General features: G+C 32.2%; 3 protein-coding genes across 5 annotated transcripts; 1 reads left to right on the forward strand and 2 right to left on the reverse strand.

The window, feature by feature from the left end:
- Positions 1-2,001: 2,001 nt before the first annotated feature.
- On the reverse strand, positions 2,002-3,113 carry LOC140885075 (metallothionein-like protein type 2). The gene is made up of 3 exons (XM_073291994.1): positions 2,958-3,113; positions 2,469-2,540; positions 2,002-2,326 (listed from the first exon to the last, which is right to left on the reverse strand). Exons 1-3 carry the CDS (start codon positions 3,017-3,019, stop codon positions 2,233-2,235), a joined length of 228 nt encoding a protein of 75 aa, XP_073148095.1. The 5' UTR covers positions 3,020-3,113; the 3' UTR covers positions 2,002-2,232.
- A 4,309-nt stretch (positions 3,114-7,422) lies between these two features.
- Positions 7,423-11,392, reverse strand: LOC140882285 (uncharacterized). Of its 2 annotated transcripts, none has more exons than XM_073288204.1 (5): positions 11,068-11,392; positions 10,402-10,624; positions 10,120-10,205; positions 8,789-10,022; positions 7,423-8,156 (listed from the first exon to the last, which is right to left on the reverse strand). In XM_073288204.1, exons 2-5 carry the CDS (start codon positions 10,553-10,555, stop codon positions 7,612-7,614), a joined length of 2,019 nt encoding a protein of 672 aa, XP_073144305.1. In that variant the 5' UTR covers positions 10,556-10,624; positions 11,068-11,392; the 3' UTR covers positions 7,423-7,611. The 2 variants fall into 2 exon arrangements, with proteins under 2 accessions (XP_073144305.1, XP_073144306.1); XM_073288205.1 differs by lacking the exon at positions 11,068-11,392 and adding an exon at positions 10,933-11,015.
- Positions 11,393-17,361: 5,969 nt separating this feature from the next.
- Positions 17,362-26,476, forward strand: LOC140880154 (lysine-specific demethylase JMJ21). 2 transcript variants are annotated; one of them, XM_073284330.1, is made up of 16 exons: positions 17,363-17,617; positions 18,695-18,805; positions 18,906-18,964; positions 19,052-19,194; positions 19,513-19,710; positions 19,795-19,994; positions 20,114-20,213; positions 20,305-20,865; positions 22,179-22,301; positions 23,274-23,354; positions 23,447-23,760; positions 23,846-24,100; positions 24,391-24,475; positions 24,610-24,838; positions 25,831-25,993; positions 26,157-26,476. In XM_073284330.1, the coding sequence occupies exons 1-16, from the start codon at positions 17,436-17,438 to the stop codon at positions 26,293-26,295; spliced, it is 2,943 nt and encodes a 980-aa protein (XP_073140431.1). In that variant the 5' UTR covers positions 17,363-17,435; the 3' UTR covers positions 26,296-26,476. The 2 variants fall into 2 exon arrangements, with proteins under 2 accessions (XP_073140432.1, XP_073140431.1); XM_073284331.1 differs by lacking the exons at positions 25,831-25,993; positions 26,157-26,476 and having other exon boundaries at positions 17,362-17,617; positions 24,620-24,794.
- Positions 26,477-27,215: the final 739 nt, after the last annotated feature.

Genomic DNA, 27,215 nt, shown 5'->3' on the forward strand with positions numbered 1-27,215 from the left:
TAACAAATACTCCTAACCAACACGTGATGTTTAGAGAAATAGTTTTCTAGGTCATGATTATTTTATTAAGGAAAAATTGCAAATTTAGTCTTATATATTTGTCACTTTGCGATTTTGGTCCTCTATGTTTTCACATTTTAGTTTTAGTTCTGCATGTTCTAATTTTTGGTAATTTTGGTTCTTTTAATTCAAAAATGCTTACGTGGCACTGTACACGTCAGCTCCACATTATCACTGAATTGGTGCCACATCAGCGTCACGTCGAAAAAAAGATTAAATTGCAAAAAAAATAAAGTTAGCGGACTAAAACTGAAATCTGAAAATATAAAGGACTGAAATTGCAAAGTGACAAACATATATGACCAAAAAAATAATTTTTTCTTTTATTAATTAATTAATATACAACAATCCTAAACTGAGACCGATTGAGATGATCAAGTGGCTCACATACATGAATTGATTATGTGAAGATAAAAAAAAAATAATAATAATAAAATTGCATTAAGTTGGAATTAAGAAGATGGATATATATATGTTCATATCAAGGAATTCCTGCAAAGCGGGCACGTATCTTTCTTGGACAACCACGACATGATACAGCTCTCATGAAACCTGTGATTACATGACGTTCCGGCGGCGCGGGCTTCGCCGTTTTTGTATCCCTCCAGACAGATGGTGCAGCCATCATCGCAGAGCTCGTTCGAGTTTTCTCGACTCATGCAAACGTCCAACACTATATGTGCATCCGTTTCAAGCAGCCTTCGCCTCACCCCTTCTTCTTCTGAGGTGGTTTTTCGGTTCAGGTTCTGGTTCAGGTTCCGGTTCTGGTTGGTAGATTGAGATTCTTATCCACCGGAGTAACCATATGACTAGCATGATTATGAGGAAAGAGAAGCCGTAAAACATGGTAGTAATTGCCCCCACGGGTAATGTCTCTGACATGGACATCTTTAACACAATATATATGATCGTTAATTAGGGAAGAAATTAAAATCGCAAGAGATTTAATTAATAAGCCTTTGCTTGGATCTATATACTTATGAGCCCCAGTTCAATTGGGAAACAGTTATTTAGTTTTAGATTAGGACTAGGAAGCGTCGAAATATTTTCTTGCCTTAATCGTCTTATTTCATTCATCTTTACTACGTACCATACATACTAATATCTGGACGATGTATGTATTAGTGAAAATCTTGCAATGGATTTTTTCAAACGAAAATATTGCAAATAATTTGATTATATGGGTTGACCTATTTTTGGTTTTAATTATTGAATTAGTCAAATTCAGTCTTGAGCGGGACAACTAAACTAGATAACGTATGGTGTGTTTTATCTTCTTCTATAATGTTGAAATATTCAACATACTTTAGTATGCGGTTCATGTCTTGTTCATTCAATTTTATTTTTTAGTGGGAGTATGATGAAACGATCTTACATTTATATTGAAAATAAATATTTTGGCATATAAATAAACCTTTTTAATTGGTGGGTCGAATAGAAAAATAATCTTACTAAATTGGTCTCTAAGGCCGTTTATAGGACGTTTTGTATTCATTTTAGGACCAGACGTCTTTTACTGTCCAATATAGAAAATTAAATATTTATTTTTAGATTTCGGAAAGAATATAATTAATAGCCTTTTTGTTTGGGATCATGAAAATCTACTTTTATGGTTAATAAATTTTGTAATTAAGTATCTATCTTATTTTGGGTTATGATGCTAGTGCCACTACTCATATATGCTCTACATCTGACGGTTTTTTTTTTCAGCACGTATATGAACATCTTACTTGCAAAAAAAAATTAAGCAGTTAAAATCTCATTCAGACATTGCTCGAATGGAATAACATCGATAGATCCTTATTTTGAATAAATTAGAAGTATTTCACCAATTAAAAATAATAATAATATTATTAGTATTATTATTATTATTATTATTATTATTATATATATGCATATACACATACACACAAGTTATTCAAACCAGCTTCTTCAAAAACATACACCAAGCCCCAAATTTGTTCACATAAGATAAAGTTTACAAACACACAAGATATCGGCCATCACCTATCACATAAATTCAGCAGCGAATTTGTAGGTAATGGCTGTCTTATTACATTAACTTCAATTGCACACACTTGAAATATTTATATTTTTGTTAATTTCAAACCATATTTATATATATAATCACTTCTCTTGGGGCATATACATATATAATGTGTGTTGAATGTATCAACATTTGCAAGGATTGCAGGAGCAATTGGGTCCACACTTGCAAGCGTTCTCTCCTTCTGCGCCAAAGCTTTCCTCCGATCCCTCAAACAACCTAAAGAAAATGGATTTTTTTTTAACCAAAGCACACACATATATATATATATATATATATATATATATATATATATATTAATTAAATCAAGATCTTGTCACCTAAATTGTGTATTCTTGGTCTACTATATATTTTAGCTTACATCTTTACAGGTGCGACCCCTTCGATGATGGTTGCGCTCGTGGTCTTCTCCACGTCTGGGTACATACCACAACTGAAAATATATAGATAGATCGATATATGGATCAAGAAAATGTTATCAGAGGTTACTTGGATTCTAATAGTAAAATTTATAAATTATCTATATATACAATATTTCGATCTTGAATCGATCGAAAACGACTATATATCAGCCATGGATCAAGATGTCATGTCAACTGTTCTCCATGGTAGTTGCTATATATATATTATATATATATATAGGAATTTTCAGCTGCCCAACTATATTTTCCCACTTGGTCCACGACCATGGGTTTTAGTGATGAAAAAAAAAAAAAACCACTAAAACCCATTTTCGGGTTTTAGTGGTCGCAGATTAAATGGGAAAACATGGTTGTGCAGCTGAAAATTTATATATATATATATATATATTGCAATGAAAGGGATGAAGGAGATGCGCATGTTTCATTACCTACAGCCGCTGCCGCACTTGCAGCCAGAACCACAGCTACAGTTTCCTCCACAGCCAGACATTTTCTTCAACACAAAGAATTGCTTTAATTATGAAGAGTTTGTTGTATATTGATATCAAATTTTATTGATCTTGTTGCTCTTATTGCACTAGTAGTTGGTCCTATTTATAGAGCTATATGACTATATCCTTTTTTTTTTTAATTTATTGTTCGTCGCATTATAAATAATAGCGTATAGGGACATGTCAGGATCGATTACTATTTTTTTTATATGTCGTTTTCGATTTAATTTCTTAGATTGTTTGAAAATATATTTATCTTGTAATGATCAACATGTACTCGAAAAAAATTAATTAAGTTACAAGTTTTTATTTAAAACCATGTTTATGTTATTAAAATTACATTTTCCAATATCACAAAACTCCTATTGTTTCACGGGTCAATTTTAAAACATTAATTTTTATTAGAAATGTATTATTTTTTTCGTTGCAATATGAATCCATCGACTCGTCCTCATATAAAACATAGAATTAATTTTTCGATATATATACCTGAAACCAGAAACTGAAATATCATTTGAATATTTTGTGTAGATAGGGCCAGACTAATAAATTTGACCTTTTGGGTGGGGAGAGGGGAGGCTCTTTTTGTGTCGAGTTGATACTTGTATTTTAAGTATTTCTAGAATTAAATAAATAATGCTTGTGCTGGCTTCTTGCTGAATTTGTCCTAATGCATAATTAATTAATTTTTAGAGTACTAATCTGATATCCTAGTAGGATACTCCGGGTGGCTATATCCCGGGTGCTAGGAGTATCTCGGATGATGATATAACCCAGGGAGTCTAAGCAATCGGGAGACCCCGGGAAGTCTGGGGAGAACCCGGGTAAGAGCAAAAGAAAGCAAAGCTGGGGGTCCAAGTTTTCTTTATTCTCAAGGTTAGGAAACAGACACGTCTGCTTAGAGTGTGTCATGATCAAATCTCCGACCAAATTATTATGAACCACGCTCCAACGGAGTGGGCTCTTTCCTTAAACTACGGGATGTCTAAATCACACGTGATGGTCATCCCATCACCCTAAAAGCCGTCAGTTAGCCCATACCCAATAATCATTGAAGGCCCAAGCGGACCATTATAAAAGCTAAGGGAGGGTTGGATAACAGAAGCATGACTCACTCTCTCAAATATATTTACCTATCTTTTTCGCCCGGGAGTTTACTTGCCCACAGATAGTCATTTTATGATAATCGCATCATAATCAAATTATATTTAATAAATTAAATAAAAAATTTTATATACAACGAACCTGTGTATATCATTAATTAACGAAAAGAGGCAAGAAGCATGCCGCTAATGAACTCCAATTTTTTTTGGGCAAAGTCTTCATGGTCCCGTTTTCCAAGCATATTTATTATTATCCATCCCACTAAATGTGCTTTGAAATCATCAACGGACATTGTGAAAATAACACTCTATCGAGCTCAAAGGTGTTCTAGTCGATAGAATAAGTAAACATTTGGCCAAAGTTCATTAGTCGATTTTTTTTATCAACATCTTCTTGAATTAACATGTCACACAAAATTTGCTTAGTGTATATTATCTGTCTAGCGTAGTGTTTAGACTTTTGCTGGTTCAAAAATTTATTCAATAGTGCACATAAAAAATAGGAGCTATGAATTTACACGTCATACAAAAATAAATAAATAACAAATAAATAACACTCCATCAAATTATTATGAGTTGACAACAGACCTTAACGATAGGTAGATGGGATCATGGGACTGTGTGAAATAACTACGAAAGATACGTTGATTTTTTTATATATATAAAAAACACAGTCCACTTGCACTAAATAATTGATCCTTCATTATTTTATATTATTAAATTAATGATGAGTAATTGATTCTTCATTTTCTATAATCTATATCTATATCTTCTATAATGTCAACAAATTTTCATCCTATATTTTTTATTTTGTCCTTCGTTTATACAAACTTGATAAATTTTGTAAGGATGTTTTTTTTATAAAATCAATAATTATTATGATAAAATCTAAATTGACAAAATGAGTGTATATTAGATAATGATCCAGTTTTCGAAAATATTGAAATATCAAAATACTTTGATTTATCATTCAAAAAGAAAAAAAATTGGTTTTTATTTTTTTGTAGATAGTGAACAGATTTCTTCCACAAAAAATTTTAAAAACATTTCTACAAAAATCTTAAATACTCATCCAGCTTTCTAAAAGATTAAAACAATAAAATACTTTAGTTTTTATTTGTTTGTAGATGGAATGAATAGATTTTTAAACAAAAAAATCTTATGTATTTTAATTTGTGTAAGGACCCATCGAGCTAAATAATTATATCATAATCATAAGTTCATAAATATATAAAATATCAGATTTGTAAACGTTATATATATATATATATATATATATATATATATATATATAATTACACACCGATGTTAAAATAAATCAATTCAAAAAAGTTAAGTTTTAATCTAAAATAATAAATAAAAAACACATCAACACACACATCATATGTAAAATTTGAAATTTAAAAAGTTAATTAATATTCCAGTTAATTAATATTCCTCCTCATAAAAGCTAAAAAGTACTATAACAATATTTTATGAGATAATTTTGCAATTAACGAAGGAATATTTTTACGAGAGTTGGAGATAGATCGATAAAGATGTTTTAGCTTTGTGTAACTTAAAAGTATATTTTTGAAGGTAAATTTTTTACTTTTTTATAAATAAATCTTTACAAAATTATTCATTAGCATTACTCACTACTTCTCCTTATGACTAATAATAGGAAGGTTCAGCTCAAAACAAACACATTTGCAAATTTTTAAGGATCTATTGAGTTAAATAATTAAATAGCGAGTTCATAAAATATCATATTTCATACGTTATTAATATATATATATATATATATATATATATATATATATATAATATATATATATATATATGTATATATATTTGAATTAAATTACACAACGGTGTTGAAATAAATCAATTCAAATAGAGTTAAATTTTAATAAATAATAATAATAAATAAAGACACTCCAACACACTCATATGATATATGTAAACATTGAAATTAAAAAAAGTTATCTATTTTTTCCTCATCATGAAGACCAAAAACTATAACGATTGTTTTTGGGATGATATTGCAATTAACAAATGAATATTTTTACAAAAGATGAAGATGAATAAATCGGTTATGGCTTTTTGTAACATAAAATACATGTTTTGAAAGTACAATTTTTAAATTTTTGTAAATAAACCTTTACAAAATTATTTATATTTAAACATTACTCATTAATTCTTCTTATGACTAATATATAGTAGGAAATATTCAGCTCAAAACAACAGCGACGTTCACAACCCCGTCTTGAATAGAAAAAAAAAACAACTAATATGTGGTATGAATATCTTCAATTATTTTTTAACAAAACTATAAGATTGATATTATTTCCTTTAATTATTGAAGTCTCTAAATATATCTATGTTAATCATTTACTACGGGCTAGGTAATAACTTCGAGAAAAGAAGTCTAGATGAATTATTGATGACACGTCTCACATCAAATTAAATATCCTAAAAAAAATTACATTGATGCAAATTCTCAATCAAATTAATAATCTACAAAATATACAATATAATTTATTATTTCAATTTAATTTTATCATTCACGAGCAAATATTTTATCATTGGAACAAATATTTTGTAAATGAAATTTATAGAACACAAGATAGGTACAAAATCAGGATTTAATTTGATTTAATGCATATTAGTTATTAACAAATATATAACAAATTATATTGCTTTAAGACATACATACATGCGATAAAAAAATAAGGTAAATCCATGACACACGAATCATGTAGTAATTGGTTAAAATCAATCAGCAAAACAATGAAAAACCTGATCTGTAATAACTGGATAAACTTCGATATATTTTTTATTTTTATTTTTTTGAGAAAGGATAAGCTTCGATATTAATATTGTGCGAATGTAAAACTGCATTTAATAATAGACCTAGATTAATAAAATGACAGAGAAAATAATATTAAATATAAAATTATATTATATATTTTGTATGGATGAAAAAGAAAATACAAACTTTATTTGTGACGGAGGAAATAACAATTAACAGAAAAACTCTTCTCTTGAGCAAATTTCTCACGAATTTTAGACTAGAATCCAAATAAACTTTAATTTCCTACTAAGTCAGAATATATATGTGTTTTCGAACCTTCTCTTTAAAATTCAAAGCGGAAGTCCGGTTTATTGGTTTTGTAACGAAAAGTATATGGTTTTGAAAATGTCTCATATATGAGTGACGAATCTCCAATTTGACCTGACGGATGCAAAACATATTATTTTTTATGTTAAATTAAAATTATTATCTGTTATTATAGATATGGATTGGGTCTGACCTAGTACAATTATCTAACAAGAAATAATTCAACTAATTTGCTTAAAGAAATACAAAGAACTTCAAGAAAGAACAAACGAACGTTTGCTGTATCCTACCCCAGTTTAAGAAAAACTGCGACCTATGCTACTTATAACTAATATATCATACTTAATTCCTCTCTAACTATATACATGACAAACTTTGTTTGCCCTCAAAAACACACAAGTTCTTCCACAAGTTCATCAAAAATCATGTCCTCCAGTTCAAGCCCGATGCACTCGCTATTGAACTGAAGATTCATCCACCTAAAGTAGTCGTCCTTCAAGTCACGAACTATAATATGATCTAACGATTGCTTCTCTTGATCTGTCGTCAGATTCAGCAATTTGCTTATGCTCGTGCTCACCTCGTCGACTATATCGTTTCCTACCGAAAACGGTCGAACGTGGCAACTCGTCGACAAGGGCTTAGGATAATATGGAAGGGAAACATCATATGTTTCCACCAACGTTTCATTAACCAAATCAAATAGCATCTGATGTTGCCAACATGAGATGCAGAAATCTTGCCAACTGGTTAACTGATCGTGCTCGTGTGGCCAGCAAGCTTCCACCGCGTCGAGTATTTGCGGGCTCAGTGGCTGGTCTGGTGCGTGCCACGCTCTTTCAGATGCGTCTTCTGCCAAGCCAGATTGATCAAGTATAAGCCTCACATAACCTGAGTCCGTGGCGTGCCCAACACTTTTCACAAACTTGTCTGTTTATCAAAAAAAAAAAAAAAAAAATTAGTAACAAGGTTAGATAAGGTAGAATGGTTAGAAATTTAACGCAACAATAAACTAAATTCGATCTATTTACGCAAATACGTACATAACATTTAAAGATGACACAAATATAAAAGTATGAACGAACATTAAATAAACTAAATTCGATCTATTTAGGCAGCATATAACATGTAAAGATGGCACAAATATAAAAGTATGAATGAATTCCAACCTCTAGTCATGTTTATTGAATTTGAGGTAGAGCTTGCGAGATATCGTCTAATATACTAGATCTAATAAACCTTATGTGATTTACGGTGTATTATCGAATAATTGCATTGATTTAGGTATTTTGCATACCAATAACATTATATAACCACTAATTATAATTGTTATCAAACTAGGAGACTCAGAATTGACAAATCTTGATTATATATATCCGGATATGGTAAATCATATCTTACTATATTATTAATGATATTATTCTGGATTTACTTTCTCGTCACATATTTAATTTAATTTAATAAAATAATATATATTGACCACAAATAAATTCTAACAAGAATCCGAAGATTATTGATTAATTTATAGCTTTTATCGAAAAAACAGAGAATCTGAACAATACCTTCAGAAAGCTTAAGCTGTTCGGAAGCAAATAATTTTTCCTGCGAGTCTGAAATCGAGCAAGGATCAGAGCCAACGAAGTCATCGCTCTTCGGTTTATGTGGTTCCTCTTCGAAATCTTCCCATTCTTTACCACTTTCATCAATATCATCCAAATTTGAACGTGAATCATCGTGCATTCTTTGCATATCTTCCACGGGTTCTGCTTTGCATTCGACTGTCTCAAACAAATCCAGTGTCTCCTTCTCTGTTGCAACTAGTCTCGCCACCTTTTCTTCTTCTTCCACAACATCTTGGCGAAAGCTATCATCTTTAGCTATCACAAACGACTCGTTTCCAAAAGCATGATCACCGGTTACCCCGAGATTTGAATTCGAATAAAAAGAATCAGCATGTGACAGAGAGCGGGAGCGTCTCCTTCTCGAATACATCGAAGCATGGCCGTTTTCGTTGGTTAACCTCAAGCTCCTAGACGGGTTTAGCTTGGCATCTGTTCCGCAATTGTTCTCGAACAAGCGAGCGTATTTATCAAGTGACTCATTCAGAGAAGAACTTCTGCTGTGGGAATAGTTCCTCATAGTATTTTCGCCAATTCTGCTTATTGTGGTTTCTTCCGTTGGATCAACAACGCCTTTTAATATCAGTGAATCTTGATCGCTTTCGTCTGAGCTTGTCTGCAAGTTTACTCCTTTTCGGAATGACCAAATTTCCTTGTGCTTGTCTGCAAGTTTACTGGGCCTAAACTTGAGTCTCTGAGAGAAATTAAGATCAGGGAAAGATCTTGATTTCCTCAACTTTGAATTTTCGAAAGGAGCGGCGACGCTTCCATTGGAACTTTTCAAATTTCTTACAAACAATTCCTTGTCGATCTTGAGTATGTCCAAGAAATCAGTCTTCTCCAACGATCCAATGTCAGCAGCACCAAAGATGTCGGATTCTGATTCTCCGCCACTTGCCTCATTCGAGTCAGTTTGAGTTACATCCACTGGGGCCGAGTTCTCTGCTTTACTGGGAATGAAAATGATGGGATTTTTCCAATCTGTGCAGATTTTACTGATGCTATCATCGAGAGACTCCAGATGGTGGATGGAGTAAGTTCTCTGTAATCTTGATTTGAACAAGAAGCCTTCTTTGGTTTTTGCATTGTTGCTTTCCTTTTCCATCTCTTCCGCAATCAATGCTTTCATGCGCCGTTTGAGAGATCGTTTGCTGTTTCCATTAGCTCTTTTCGTTTTCTGATCATACAAATGGATATAAACAATATCAGTTTCTTGTTCAGCCCAACTGTCAGGAAATTCACGTTATTGCAAGATAACAAACAATGGGACTCACAAGAACTGGACTCTGTTCTTCATCCAATAGCTTTTCGACTTCGCAAGAATCGTGAGGTTGCAAGTTCATTTTGGGACTCCAATAGCCTACAAACACATAAAAACCAATAGGAAAATGTCTGATAATCTGAGCTCACATGTTAGAAACATTACAATGCTTTTTACATGATACGAACAGTTCAAACATGCTATCTCCGAGAGGGAAAATGAATCCTAGGCCTATAAAATCAGCTAACTTGTGCGAAACAAATACGTTTCTCGTGTGAGTTATTTCGATTTGTACCTGTTTGGTATGCATATTCATTGTGGGGGATCATCTTCCTGGTGTTGGAATGCCAATGATGATAGTCAAGGACGTTGATTAACCCGGAAATGCAACCGGGCTGCTTATGATCTTGTTCATCACCTACGTGCTTGGTCCAAAAATGCCTTCCCATGTTACGAAGCCTCCTTTCTATAAACTCGGGCAGTTATCAAACTGTTTGAACTCGTTCAACCAACCCGACCTGATCAAACAAACATTCCACAAACATAACAGTTAATATCTTTTAAAACCACAAATCTGACTGTTCTCACAAGTTCAAACCATGATGTTTGAAAATTTGACTATGAACAAAGTCAACCTCAATTTTCTAAATAAAAGAAAATTTTACTCCTTCAACCAAGAAACATCATAAACTAATCATCACACACGGAAACAAGATTGCGTTTACGGGTTACAACTCCGAATTTATTCTTTCATGGGATCTCCTCTGTTTGGGGGGAAAAGGGAAGAAGATAATGAAAAGGAATGAAACAGAGATCAGCAAATTACCTAATTTAATTCATGACCCAAGAACATATTTTCGATATCTTAGAAACAGAAAGTGCAACAAAAAAGGAACTGGGAAGTTTTAGAATGTTGGAAAAAAAAAAGCAAAAACTATGAAACAAAGCGAAAGTTCATCACCTTTTGGACAGAGAAGTGCGGGAATTTATGAGCTATGGCGGCTGAGTGATATATAAGTTGGAGGGAGAAGAGAGGCTCCAATACCAAAGATATAACTGCAACTACCTACTATATGTTTATAGCAAGATCATAGAATATATCCCAAAAAAAAAAAAAGCAAGATCATAGAATATAATTTTGGTGAATAGATATTAATGTATCACTCTCTGCTATGGAAAAGGACCAGAAATCAGTCGCCAAACCTTAACCGGTCAACGCTTCTAGCCTTTCTTTATTCTTATTTTACTTATTTGATATAGGTAGCGGTTTGGAGATGGAAATATGCTGCCTCCTTTCTTAATGTTTATCATTTTTTTGTTTCTGGTGCCTAGTTTGGTACGTAAAGATAAATATTGATTGATCATTAAGTTTTATATAGAAATAGTGATATGTATTGTTATTTTATTCAAATATTTTGATTTATTATCTTTGTATTATATATTCTTTGTTATCTTATCCATCAGTCAAACAATTTCTTACTGTTGCAAATCACACATACTTCACTATTTACATATTCTAACATTCATTTATGATTAAAAAATAATAATAAACTTGTATATAAGATGATAATGTAATATCATTTTCATTTATTGATTATCACAAGATATGATTGTTAAGTTATAAAATATCCTATAAAAAACAAAATGATGGCAAGCAAAATACATTTGCTATTAAACTAAGTTGGAGACCAAGCTAACTAACTTTGTTGAATTGATTAAATAATAAATCATGAATAATGTTGAAATTACAAATTACGCAACCACACGGGATGCCAAAAGTTTTTCTAAGTACTTGCAATGACTAGTAGATGGCCAACTTGCTCGATATTATGAAAAGAATGTGTATGTTGTTCGAAATTAGGAAAAAGTCAGACTAACCACCGTTAGTTGCGTACCTTTGTTTATGGTTTTTTATTTAGCACAACATGCTTCGCAAAGGAGGCATAAGATTTAGTGTAATCTCACATAGTTGTTAAATATATGAATATTCTCGTTACAAAGTATGTTAAAGAAATTTGATTTGGACATATTTAACTACACCTCAAAAGATAGTTCAAGAGGTAAAGATTGTTTTTGTCTATATATTAAGCTCTTAAATGTAGGATACATCCTCTTACGCTCAAAAATAAAACGACTAGAGCGTGGATACATTAACGGTGATCCAACTATGGGACAGATAACCCAACTATGAGCAGTCCAACACATAACGGTGGATCTGGGCTTTGATATCACATTAAAATTTCGACTTAGACCTGACTCAACCCCAAAAGCTAGCTCAACGAGAGATAGTTGTTTTTGTCTATATAGGATTCTATTCAACCGATGTAGGACATATTTCAACATCCCCCACCACACACATAGAAATGAACATCTGAAGCGTTGAGATATTAACGGGTGATCCAACTATAGACAGTCCAACACATGACAGTGGGCCTGTGCTCTGATACCATTTTAAGAAATTGAATTTGGACATAATTTCATCCCAAAAGCTAGTTAAGGGGATGATTGTTTTTGTTTATATATTAAACTTTCAAGATATCCAATAATATATTATTCTAGAAGTCGAAAAAAATTTAGAGAATGTTTGTAAAAACTTATTCTTAAATGTTTTAAAACTTCTATCAGTTGAGATGTTTGGAAATTGCATGTTGAAGTTGGACAAACACTATCTTAGATATTGATCAATCATATTTTGTCTCTAATAATTAGAGACCAAATTTTTTGATACCGTCGAGATGGTCTCTAATCAATGAATTTTTTGGAGTTTGTTTTTATGATTCATATTGGCATGAATTGAGGTTTGCAAATTGCAATTAAATTTACGAAAATTTAAATCCTCGAAATAGCAATTAATTAAATTTGAATGGTGGGATATATCGTGAGAAATGGTCGTAAGAGTCAATTCAATTCAGAAGTCAAATCATGAGGGGACGAAGGGAGAAAAGAAAAGGAAGAAAAGAATATACGAATAAAAAGAGTCCACGTTTCCTAGAATGGTTCGATTTTCTGTTTTCATAATCATCATAGATGTTTTGTATTAAAATTAAATATTTTACATTAATTATTTGATATTTTGATGGAATTTTCTATAAATATCTTTATATATTTGAATTTTCATCACATTTATTCTTTCTAAATTTTTTTTTTTTATATATGTTTTTTATATAAAATTTAATTAATACTTAATATATTTATCGATATTTTTAAATTTATGTTATTGTTCTTAAATTTCAAATTAAATTAATTATATACATTAAAAAGTTATAATAACATAATATATTTATGCTCACACAGTGTGTACATACATTGACGATAAATTATGAAGGAGCTACTAAATTGAGTTAATTATTTTAATGTCATATTAATTAGACAGAAAATGTCTTATTAGGAGATAATAACACTTTGAATTTTCAAATTTCAATTTGGAATCACAAATTTATATTTTCCGTATGATGTGTAAGACAATTGGGTTATATATATTAGACTGTCACCTTAATAATATCGTGTCTATCCAATAGAAGGTTTAGAAATATGGCCAGCCAATTTGGCCTGAAAGCGACCAAAGATATATCTAATAACAAGTATTTACTATAAATTCTAATTTGGAGACTGAGAAAATTATTTAATAAATAATATTTTTACATTCCAAAATTTTATATATTTATCAATGTCTTTCAAATATGCGTGGGTTAAATTCTAAAGTCGAAAATGGGGTTTACAAGTCTAAAGTTGCAGCTTTCTAGATGGACAAACGCGTTTACCGAATCAAAGTTTAATTTGACAATTTCTTGAATTGCCTAGTCTTGCTTGCAACTTCGAAATAAATCAATAAATTTTTCAAAAAGAATAGAGAAAAATGTTAAATGAAAATGACTCTGATGTTTCACATATTTTTATCCATAAAGATGTCAAATTTGCTTATATTTACAATAAAAATAATAATATTTTTGACACAAAAATGTAATATTTTGTTATGAATTATCCAATTAACATATTTATCTCACAAATTAACCATGAGACCGTCTATATGAGTTTTTGTAAAAATATTATTTTCACTAACCTTGTTATTTTGTTATTTTATATATTTTATCATCACTCGAAAGAATATAAAAATGAAATTTTTTTGAAAATATTCCGATATTGGTTGGAAATAAAGTGTTTTTATTTTATTTTTCACCAAAAGTAGTTTGATTTTCAATATGATTCATATCGCTAGTCGTGCGAAAAGGATTGTAATTACATTAATTATATAGTAACGAAACTAATTTTGGTACTCAAATAAACAAAATATCATAATTGATTAGTAGTAATTATAGTCAAATGACCGGTGTTGATATTAAAATTGATAAAATACCAAAAACTTCAGATTTCTATAATTCTATCTTATACACTGTTAACTATAAAGGACCCAAAAATGAAATTTATCAAAGATTAGTTCGAACATATGTTGACTAACAAAATTGGAGCGTAAGATCAAGCGTTTGTCATTTCGTCAAAAAATATAGACGGCGACAACGGTGCAACTCAAATATTTGAATCGTAGATTAGTCCAAACATCATAATCAGATCGCTCTTCGCATGAAAATTCTTGCACCCAACAATTCATCTTTCAATAACCGTACTCCTTGCAACCCATGAGAATCAAAACTTATAATCTTGAATTTGATATAAATTATCAATTGTAGGATTAAGTTATTGTCATTTTATCAAAAACTATAATGTGTGGCAACAATGTAATTCAGATGTTTTAAATCATTTAGTAGCTCAAACATCATTGTTTAACCACTCTCATCTTATCAGCTGAACTTTTGCACCCAATAATCACCATTCCAATATATAATTGCACTTGTATAGTTCATGGAAATCAAATCAATGACATCGGATGTGAAATCAATTGTAGAACTAAACGTTTATCAATTTATCAAAAGCTATAGTTGATAAAACGGCGATATTAATGCAACTCAAATATTTTAAACCGTAGAGCATCCCAAACGACGTAGTTTGATCGTTCTTCAAGTAAAAAAATTATTGCACACCAACATTGAGTATTGAAAAATATACTTGAATATTTTTTAAAAATAAAATATAATTCTTGTTGGAATGTTTTTGTTTAACAGATAAATATTGTACACCAACACACCGATGATGTGTAGCTCATCTGACACTAAGGTTCCAACTCCCAAGTGTAGGACGAAGTCTTGGGTTCGAGACATAATTGCATCAAAAATCCTCTCCTCCAAATCAAAAAAACAAATCGAACTTGTCGAAATCATGTTAATATAATACAATCAATTAAACTTTTATTAAGAGTGCAAAAAAATTTTTTTAAAAAAAATCAAAAAACAACATAGCTCAATGCGAGACATGAGTATTTCACATTTGTGTTAAAGCCTCAAAGGTTGGGGAGCCCCAATATTTGTAGCCCAAAGTATTAGAATATGTGGTGCTCTATGATGGCTTCTCATTGTAATTTTTTTTTTTTTTTTTGAAAGAGCTTCTCATTGTAATTATTTACAGTCAAGTGCAGAATTACTTGAATTTTATTCAATTTATCGAGAAATATATGGATGCACTAAATTGGAAACGATGAAATATATAGATTTTAGTTCAAGTTTTAAAACAATAATTGAAGATAAAAATATCTATATTATAGTTATATTTCAATATTTTTTTTTATAACATTAGAACACACCATCGCTATCCTTCGGTGTGTTACTTTTAGAAAATCGAACTTTTGACAAATTGTCAAGAGCTTACCTACTTTACCAAGTTGAACACCCCTGTGGAGAGTTATATTTCATTTTATTGATACAACATAAACCAAAATAAATACAATAAATAATGAAATGATGATAAAAACTAATCTTTATAGTTTATTCTATATTTTGGTACATTGGTATGCCCCCCTCTTGTTTTTTGCCCTTTGATAGCTATCTAATTACATAAATATCACTTCCACCATAATTTTTTTTGCTTTATATGGATATTTTCACTATAAATTATTATTTGTTTCTTTTTTTAGTTAAAAAAATGGGCAATAGAAAGCATGCATCGCGTGCGTCTGAGTACTAGTAATTAATTATTCATCCACATTATTCATCATCATTAATTTACATTGTTTAAAAATATTATATTTTTAAGATTATTTTTAAAATATTAGAAATGTCATCTCTATCCATTCTATCTATTCCATTTTTATAATAGTTGAGGGTATCATAGAAGATAAAAACTCCTATGAGACGGTCTCAATGACATTTTTTTGATACATGTCTCTTATATGAGTTATCCATTAAAAATTACTACATTTTATGCCAAAAATATTACTTATTATTATAAATATGTGCAGGGTTGACCCGTCTCACGGATAAGACCGTCTCACAGGAGTGTTACTCATCATAAAAACTACTTTGGTATGTCAAGAACACACCAAAATATTCTTTCACAATTATCCTTCATGTTTTACATTGAATTCACTTTTTAAGTCTAAATATTTAAAAGTTTTTTATATTACCCTCTTATCCCCAACCACTAACCAAAAAACAACTCTCATTATGACATCTCCACTACTTTACGTCTCAATTTGATAAATTAGTTCTTCAAATTTACTTCTTGATTACAAAAAATCAAATTGTACTCCATGATAATTAATTTTTCAATACACACGCAAAGCTATGCTCCGAGTACTAGTATAAATGATAAATCACACAAAAACTTGTATGGAATCGTTTCATTGATCAATTTGATTTTTGTGACAAATTTTCAATCAGATTCTACTCACAATTTTTTATATGTTAAAATTATTATTTTTTACTACAACATTGAAACGTGTCACCAGAAACTTGAGCGTATAAATAAATTAACACCAATACACCATAAAGGAGAGGAAGAATAGCGAAAAAAGCGCCCACAGGGGCATAGGTGAGTTGGTAAGATATGAGGTGATGTGGGAAAAAATTCTCCAGCGTTGCGGGTTCGATCCTCGTGTGGAGCATATTCTCTGCTGAAATATTGCGGGGTATGCTTTGGGGATTGGGCCATGTGCTCCCTCCTTCAGGTCCCTACCGCTCGTGCACATCCCTCAATTTACCCTCCGCATGAGCCAATGGGCCTCTGACTCATGTGGAATGAGGTCCCCTTCGGGGTCAACCCTTTTCTAAAAAGAATAGCGAAAAAAGCGTGTTGGCTGGCATAAGTCGTGTCTATTTACAACCCAACAAATTAATTAATTAGAAGGGAAAAGGATATTATTAAGCTCTATGCAGTAGCATAATTTCTACGCGTCTATCAATTGCATATCTGCATTTCTTCTGAAAATTCCATTTGTCTTCAATGGACATCGGTTTAGGTGGTCATGCTAATGGCGAATCGCGATCAGAATCGACCGTTGCTTTTGAAAACCGGCGACGAGTGGAGGCACTGGGTGATCTCCGCGTTCTGCCGGATGAGATCTTGTGTGCTATATTGGTGAATCTCACGCCTCGTGATGTCGCTCGTCTCTCCTGCGTCAGTAGGTATGCTCCTCAATTCATCTTCTTCTCTGGTTAGATTCGTCATGCTCGCAAATGTCTAACTGCAATCATGATAGCGGAGATGGATAGACGATCAAATTTAATCGCATTTATATATATATATAACCATATGACCAATACGATTTGGAAAAGAAAAAATGGCGTTAATAGCTGGGGATACCGATTTGACGGATTGGCCTGTGTAAGCGAATTGTTAATATCCAATTATCCATTATGTGCTAATTGTTGACTTCTGAAGGGCAGAGAACTTTCAACCTCACTTTTTTTTTTTCACATAAGAATGGGGCATTTTCTAACATACCTTGTGCAATGTGGCTATGGCCGTCGGCCCTTTATTCGCCAAAACTTGGGGTGGACCTTTACTCGCATAATCCAAGCATATTCTAATTGGAAGCTGTGATGATGAAATCGTTGAGGATATTCACTATTCGATAGGGTTAAGTTGGATTGCTGTTTATTTTATGTTTTTGTTATTTGCACAATTGCACCATCTTATTCATGTATACAGCATACCAGGCACTTGGCAGTTTTTCTAAAAATATTTGACTCCAAGTTTATCGACATAATTAAATGATACTCGCAACAATACAAATAATAATAGTTATAGTAGTAAATAGTAATACTAATAATAGTAAAATATTCTGCATAATTTTATTTGAAGAGAATAGCATCTAAATCTTTGCATCTCGATACTAGAAGAATTAATGCTTCCACAATTTCTGAGAAGGAAAAATTATTTTATAGCTGGTTGTATGTGCTTATTTCATTTGTGAAGGAAAACAAATCGGAAGAGTATTTCACTTTTTCCTTATCCCCTTCTTTGGCAATTTAATTTACATTAAGATCCAATGACCTTCTGAGAAGATACTAACCATGTACTTCAAATCAGACAAATTGTTGAGTGCCTAAAATTTCTTCCTTTGCCGTTCTCACAATTTTATCGATAATTTGTTGTTTTTTTCCTCAAACACTGTGGGCTTGTAAAGAATCAGAAACTTTCCATTTTCTCCTTAATATTTCTATGTCGATGAACAGTAATTTATCTTCTTTTTTTCGTAGTGTGATGTATATATTATGTAATGAAGAGCCCCTCTGGATGAATCTATGCCTTCGCATCGTTACTCGCCAGTTGGAGTACAAAGGCTCATGGAAGAAAACAGCTTTGCATCAGTATATGTTTTATTTATTTTTTTCGGCTGTTATCATTTCTTTACTATTCTTCGATTGTGTAACTTTTATAAAAGTCTGATGTTTTCCTTCTATATCTCAGACTTGATTTGCCCCTCGTATATATTGAAGAATCTCAAAAGAAACCATTGCATTTTGATGGTATTTAAATTTAGAATCTTTATTTATTTTTTTCTTTTGAGTGATGATAATGGCCCACTTGTTCTGATGGTCTATCACCTCTTGCAGGATTCACTTCTTTATTTCTATACCAGAGGTTATACCGATCTTATACGACATTAAATGGATTTAATTTTGATAGTGGAAATGTGGCTAGAAAGAAGAATGTCTCTTTAGAAGAGTTTCATGAGGCATATGATGGTCAAAAACCAGTATGTGAGCAGTAATTTGCCATCAATCTCATCTTTGTAGTATATGCATGAAAGTGCTATTTGTTTACCTAACCATATTTACTTCAAGACATCGTTCAAACTAAACAATCTTGATTCCTGATGGGTTATTGTTCAATCGGGCTATTAAATTTATGTTGTTCCTATTGCCAATATTATGGAGCAAATTTTTATTTTGCTTCAGTCAGGAAAATATCAATGTACAAATTTCTGTTTATTGCTTCGTCTCTGCGATCCATCATTTGCATGGTGTTCATGACAGTGGTGTAGTTTATTTTCTCAAGATTGATGATTTAACAGGTTTTGATCAATGGATTAGCTGATAATTGGCCTGCGAGGAAATCATGGACAAGCGAACTGCTTTTATTGAGACACCCTGATACAAAGTTTAAAATATCACAGAGGAGTTCAAAGAAGATAACTATGAAGTTCAAGGATTATATTTCGTACATGAATGTTCAGCATGACGAAGATCCTCTATATATTTTTGACGAAAAGGTCTGTTAATGATACTCATTACTCACAATTCAATGTTGAATTTCGTGTCATGGTTGGTACAATTCTCTAACTCTGTTGATGCAGTTCGGGGAAACTGCTCCAGACTTATTGAAGGATTATAGTGTGCCCCAGCTATTTCAGGAAGACTATTTTGACGTGCTTGATGGTGAACAACGGCCACCTTATAGATGGTTCATAATTGGACCAGAGAGATCTGGGGCCTCCTGGCATGTTGATCCATCTCTAACTAGTGCTTGGAACACACTCCTCTGTGGCCGTAAAAGGTAATTAATATGGTTGGCATTGAACTATCCTCTTGTCATGCAACTCTCTCCCTCTCTAGTTTTTGGTTCTGCTTCAGATTATGTAGTTTCAAAAGTAATATCATATATTTTTTTAATAGGTGGGCATTGTATCCTCCGGGAAGAGTTCCTTTAGGAGTGACTGTACATGTAAACGATGAAGATGGTGATGTCAATATTGAAACTCCCTCTTCGCTTCAGGTATTCAACAAAGACCTGCATTTTCTAAGCCCCTTTGTTTTTCTTTTTCCATATTTGTATGTTTTTCCAAGTATCAGCATATTTTGTTCAGTGGTGGCTGGAATATTATCCTCTACTGTCTGAACACGACAAACCAATTGAGTGCACCCAGCTTCCTGGCGAGACGATATATGTCCCAAGTGGTTGGTGGCATTGTATATTAAATTTGGAGACAACCATTGCTGTCACGCAGAATTTTGTGAATTCTAAAAACTTTGAATTCGTGTGTCTGGATATGGCTCCTGGTTATCGACATAAAGGCGTTTGCCGGGCAGGGTTGCTTGCTCTTGATGAAGGTGGTTTTGAGGATGTTGAGAAAAACGTTATTGGAATGGATAATGATGATATCAGTAGGAAAGAGAAAAGGGCAAGAACGTGCCATTCCAGTGAAAATTGCGATGGGAATGATACCGAGGGATTGTCAACGAGTTGCAGTCTGGGTAATCTGGAATATTCTTATGATATAGATTTCTTAGCCAAGTTTGTTGATAAAGAGAGGGACCACTACAGTTCTTTATGGAGCTCCGGCAACAGCATAGGACAACGAGAAATGAGAAATTGGTTGTGCAAACTTTGGGTCAGAAAACCAGGACTTAGAGACCTAATATGGAAGGTATTACTTTTCTTGTGTATTTTTATTTCATTGATGGATGATGCTACGTCTCTCAAGTTGAACTAATTTCATGAAATTAATATTCTAACTACTTAGGCATGGTTTGGAATGCATCATAAGGGAGGATTGTTTTTTTTTTTTCCCTCCCCTGTCATGTGCTTGGTGTGTGAGATGAAGATTTTGATGTGCGAGAAATTCAACAAATTTGGTAATATTTAAATATAATTTGTAATGTGACCAATATTATAATTAGTTTAGTTATTAATCATATTTTATTTATTATCATAAATCATTAATATCTTGTTGTATTTGACAGTAACATTAATTGTTACTAACATGTATTATTATTACATTTAATATTCAATTAGTGTTATTATTTTAATTGTTATATTTTTTGAAACAGTGGATATGTTAATTATCACAATAAATGCTTATTTCTATCATTATTAAATTAAACTATTTAATTTTGATATATTATTATTTCATATTTTTTGCTATTTGTTTGTATCTTGGATTTCAAAGTTAGGGAAAATTTAATAATCAATATATTTTTTTTAAATTGATTATTGATTTTTTTAATTTAACTCTAGAATTTTAATATTTATCCGATTATTTTTAAAACATGTTACTGATTAATATATGATGTGGGCATTTTTATAATCACGATACAACGAACAAAAATAATCTATGAATCGAGAATCATATCAATTATCAAACACCATATAATTTATGATATTATATCATTTATCCTTATCCTTCATTTTATTATCACTTATATATCCTTCAGTTATTCAATTCCACAAACCAAGTGATACCTTAGCTTATACTGAGTCCCTTTTTTTCCTGGAATGCCGTATGGATTTGAGGTTGAGTTCTTGCATGTAAATGATGGATATTTGAGATAATTCCAAGGTGTTTACTGAACCATATCATGCCGTATGGATTTGAGGTTGAGTTCTTGCATGCAAATGATGGATATTTAGATAATTCCAAGGCGTTTACTGAACCATATCACAATATCTCTGCAGAAGAGATGCCAAGAGATATAATTTTTGGTTTTTCTTATTAGTCTTGATCTTCCATATGCTTTTTTTACTTGAGTATTAACTTTCTTGACTCGGATCCTATTATGTTTGGGGTCCTTTGTGGTGCTGACTTCCCCTGGACAGAATCACTGTATTCATTTGTCACTTATTAGGATTGATCCATTTTGGTCATCCACATTGTTGACAGGTTTTCTATTACCTATTTTAATTATGTGACTTGAATAATATATTTTGCATAATTTCACTTGAATTGATGTCATATTCCAGGGAGCCTGTCTAGCACTAAATGCTGATAAATGGTTTGAACGTGTGGGAGAAATTTGTGCTTTTCACAAGTTACCCTCTCCAGTCCATGATGAGAAACTTCCTGTTGGCACTGGTAGCAATCCTGTAAGTTCTGTACTAAAATTTGCTTCCAAGGAATTACAAATTCCCTAGTCTATTTTCTGTGGTAGAAATCAAGAAATCATATTTGATATCATTTTGTGTATCTTTGATATGATCTAATTATGATTTCTTTTTAGGGAATATTTCCTACCATAATTATCTCAATGTAATTTCCTCTACATAAAGAGAGGTGAATATTGTAATCAAAACTAAGAGAGATTGGTAGAGTTTTCGCCCTTTGGGCGCTGTGTCGTGGATGTATTTCTTTATGGCCGAAGCACATACACATTGTATTATGTTGTGTACTTTCTTCACCATATTCAAACCTTTTTAAGATACAAAATGGTATGTTGGGTGCCTGCCTAACTGACATGTTCAAATGGTGGAGTTGTTGGTGATTTTACTGTGTTTGTCTGATCTATGCTCTTGTGAGCACAAACATAAAGGTCGTGGGTTGTTAAGTACAGAAGATCTATGCTTATCTGGTTTGTCTTGTTGTTTTTTACGTAACCTCGTGTGAGATTTTTTCAATATATTTTTGTACGTCTTAAAGGCTTTCCACGTTCAAATTGAGGGGTAGTGTTAAAAATCAAATACTATATCATGAAATCATAATTATATTGTATTTTTTTATATGATTTAATTATTATTAATGTTTAGGAAAGATTTTCCACCATATATACTCTAATCTGTTTTCTTCTATATAAAAACGTGATGCTGGCAATCTATACCAAGAGAGATTTATAGAGTTTTAGCCCTCTAGGCATTGTGTCATGGATGTAGGTCTTTATGATCGAACCACATAAGTATTATTTTGTGTTGCATGCTGTACTCTCTAGATCACACCTATTTATAATTTCAACAGTTTTAGTTCATATTGTTTATCTTCTCTCAGCAGCTGAGCTACATTTTTAGTAGAATGGAGTCATAAGTACCTCTGGAACTGACAAATATGCTGCACAATTTTATTTACAGGTCTACCTTTGTGCTGACCATGTAATAAAAATATTTGTTGAAGGAGGCCTGGAAGCATCTCTTTATGGTTTAGGCACTGAGGTATGATTTCATTGTTCTGATTTGTAGGCGGCTCTAGCTTGTGGAATGGTCCCCCCTCCAGTTTTACGAATGTTGACTTATTTTGGTCACAGCTTGAGTTCCAAAACCTACTTCAGAATGAGAACTCTCCTTTGAAGAACTACATTCCGACTATATCAGCCAGTGGGATTCTGTTTTGTGAAAATGGATCATATAGAGTATTGCCTTGGGATGGTAGCTGCATACCTGAGGTGATTGACCGCCATAGTCTGTCATTAAATCTTAAAGAAGTTGATCATCCATTTGGGGTCTGGAGCAAAAAACAATTCGAATATCAGAAAGCTCAAACACCATCAAGTGAATCAAGTTCTTTTATGTGGCCCTACATTGTGACAAAAAGATGCAGAGGGAAAATATTTGCTGAGCTGTAAGCATTACTCAAAACACTAATATTTTCTGCGGTGTTTTTTGCATTTCTTTTATTTGTTGCTTTGACATTGTTTGATCTGCAGTAGAGACACCCTTTCATCAGAAGAGGCCTTAAATTTGGCTTCATTTTTGGGTGAGCAGCTGTGTAATCTTCATCTTCTTCCCCGTCCATCTCCTCAAGAAGCAATGCTGAGGGCCAGAGAAGGTCAAGTGCAGCTATCATATGGTGATGGATTAGAAAATATTTCTACTCACATTGGCAATCCAGTTGAGTGGAAATTATTTATCAGCATTATAAACCAGAAAAGGAAGGATGTCCATCACCGCTTGACTGCATGGTATGAATGGGTTTCTATCATCAATCTTTTGAGTTTCAGGTTTTACGAAATGAACTTTGTATATTTGCGTGCAATTACGCCAGTAATTTTGCTTTTTTCTTAGTCATTGGTGAACTTGATGGTTGGGAAGATGGTATTTTACTCTTGTTTTTTAATCTTTTGGGACATTATATGCTTCTTGATATTACATGCAAGGCGGATGATGCACTGCAGCATATTCTTTAGCTTGAATGAATGGTGAGGAGCTTAAATTATTTGTTAATCTATTCACTTTCCTTCCTATCTTGCAGGGGTGATCCTATTCCTAGCAAACTGATAGAGAAAGTCGATGATTACATTCCTCGTGATCTGACCGTATTTATTGACATGTTTGAGGTTGTCATAGTTCTCTTACTAGTAATAATATTTTCAGTTTTTTTATTCCTGACATGCACTTTCAAACTTTATCCTTGGCAATTATTAAATATCGACAAGCTTTAATGCATATCTTTAATCTTTCTTCTATGAAGAATGCTGCAGAAGCTTGTAAATCTTGCTCCTGGATACACATGGATGTGATGGATGACAACATATACATGACACCAAGTTGCTCAGCTTCTATATCAGGGGAAATTGCTTCTGATTCTTGTTTGGCAGAAAGTGGTCATGTGGATATGTCTAGTAGAACCTATAGAAGCAGCACACAAAGCTATTCATGGTATCCTAGCCACATCCTTGACTTCAGTGATTTATCTATAGGTGAGTTTTTTTTTTCCTTAATGTCTGAGTTTGTTCAGCTTATTTTGTTCTTCTTCAGTAAGATGATTGAAACTATATCTGTCTAGTGCTTGTGTAAGCAGCACTCCTGCTTTCGTATTGGGATAATTTCATTAACATTATTTATCATATTTTCAGTGAATTAGATGTTTTGAAGAGGAAGTACCGGTGTTTCATTCAACATTCACATTTTAATCTTTAGTTGATATTTTTAAACAATAATAAAATGAACTGTGTTCAAACTATTCGGATGAGTTTGTATACAAAGGGATATATGCTTCCTCAATGTTCAAGAAAAGTCAGCTGACTGACTCATAATTTTTTTTTTAAATCCGTATTTCTGAGGATGAAAATTGATTTGCAATATAGGGGTATGCTAAATTTGTGTTCTTCACCTGCAGCTATCTTTTCTTTTACAGGAGAGGTGTTGTTTGAAAGCACTCATGTTCACTCACGTAAATGATGTCAATTATCGGCTTGCCCAATATATTTTTGTGGTGCAGCATGTTTTTATTTTCGTTTTAGCATGGACTCTATGATGGCAAATGTACTCGTATTACTGTGGATATAAATTCAGTGGCTCAATGTCGAGAAATATTACTGGATTTGTGGATTGGTATATGCTACATCAGGAGAAATGTTTCATTTTTATATACACTTTGATGCATTGATACCTGTGTGGGTTCTACATATGTTACATGTAGAACCAATACACCTGACGGTTATATGCTATATAAGGAAGTTCCTCTCCTGGTGAAGCATGGATTATTCCCAAGATTTGGTGTGCTTTATAGACAGTGGCTCATCTTGTGTAAATGCTGGTCTTGCACGTAAATCCTTTACTTAAATTTCATCAACAGAAACATCCTGGATTTTAATATTTCTGCCTTCAATTTTCGAGTAAATTGATGATTCTGGATTTTATTTTCTCTGCCTTCAGTTGTTGAGTAAATTGGCATAATTCTATTCTACAGGGGATCCACTCCTTGACCTAATCCCAATATATCTTGATGTCTTCCGAGGAGATTCTCGTCTCTTGAATCACTTCCTTAACAGCTACAGGCGTCCATTTGTGGGAAAAGGATCACTGAAACAGTCGGTTGATAGTAGGTTTGGGAGAGTTTCATACAGAGCAATGTAAGTTCTTTATTTTACATCCCCTGGTGTCCCTAATTGATCTTTTTACTCAATCATCACGAATAAAATGTTTCTCATTATTTGATGCCTTTTCGATCAATTATTTTTGTTTCCAAATGCGACTCCTTTTCTCATTTGTTTCGATTGGTTATTGTGCAATCAGGTGCTACTGTATTTTACATGATGAAAACATTCTGGGAGCAATTTTCAGTCTCTGGAAAGAACTAAGGGTGGCAAGTTCATGGGAGGAAGTAGAGGAAAAAGTTTGGGGAGAACTGAACAAGTACACCGGTTTTTGTTGATGATTTGTTTGATCAATACAAAATAAGTTCGGCCATACCATTATTTTCGACTGTATTACGATGGATTTGTATATAGGAAGTACTAATTTGTTTGATTCATTGGGACGTTCTCTTTTTATCCTGTGATCAAAGGAGCGAACTGCTGGTTTGTAACATCTGCGTGAAAGCCATGTTATTTTTATTTTTTATTTTTCAAAACCGTGAAAGCCATGTTATTGCATTATATTTTTGCGGCCAAAAATTAATTAGAAACAATTTGGAAATTAGATGTGATCAAAAAGACAAATTTCGATAGTTTTTTGCCAAAAAATAATTAGAAACAATTTGGAAATTTGATGTGATTAAAAAGTCAAATTTCGATAGTTCATTTTTTTTCTTTTTAAAGTTTATACTTATCGAAATAGCCTTCAAATCAATAATAAGGGGTAAATAAAAGGTAAATAAAAGGCAAGGAAAGGTCACACACTCACACCTTTGTATTGCGGTACAGACGTGTTTGTTTTAATTTTTCCCGAATAAGTGCATTTTAAAGTGGTTTTTTCTGGTGCATCATAAATTAAGCTAACTAAAATATCTTTTAATTATTCATACTTGCACGTTTTATGCTTGTATATTATTGAACAAGATTCAAAAAATACTAGTAATAACCAATTCTGATACCTTTTAGTAGGTCTTGTCATAACCCCTAAAACTAAAATACTCCCAATAATTGAACAAATGTTAAATCAATATCCATAGTATATAAACAAGTTGCGTTTTGAAGTCGTTAATGCTTTATTTGTTAAAAAACATATATGATATGTTTCAATAATGATTCGATGCATTAAATTTTCATTTCAAAAACTAAAAAAACTGATGTTAAAATGACTATAAAGATTATAATGCTGATTGCTGTGCATAATAGATGTGGCAATGTACGT

Source organism: Henckelia pumila, chromosome 2 (genome assembly GCF_033568475.1).
Source record: "Henckelia pumila isolate YLH828 chromosome 2, ASM3356847v2, whole genome shotgun sequence".
Classification (NCBI taxonomy): domain Eukaryota; kingdom Viridiplantae; phylum Streptophyta; class Magnoliopsida; order Lamiales; family Gesneriaceae; genus Henckelia; species Henckelia pumila.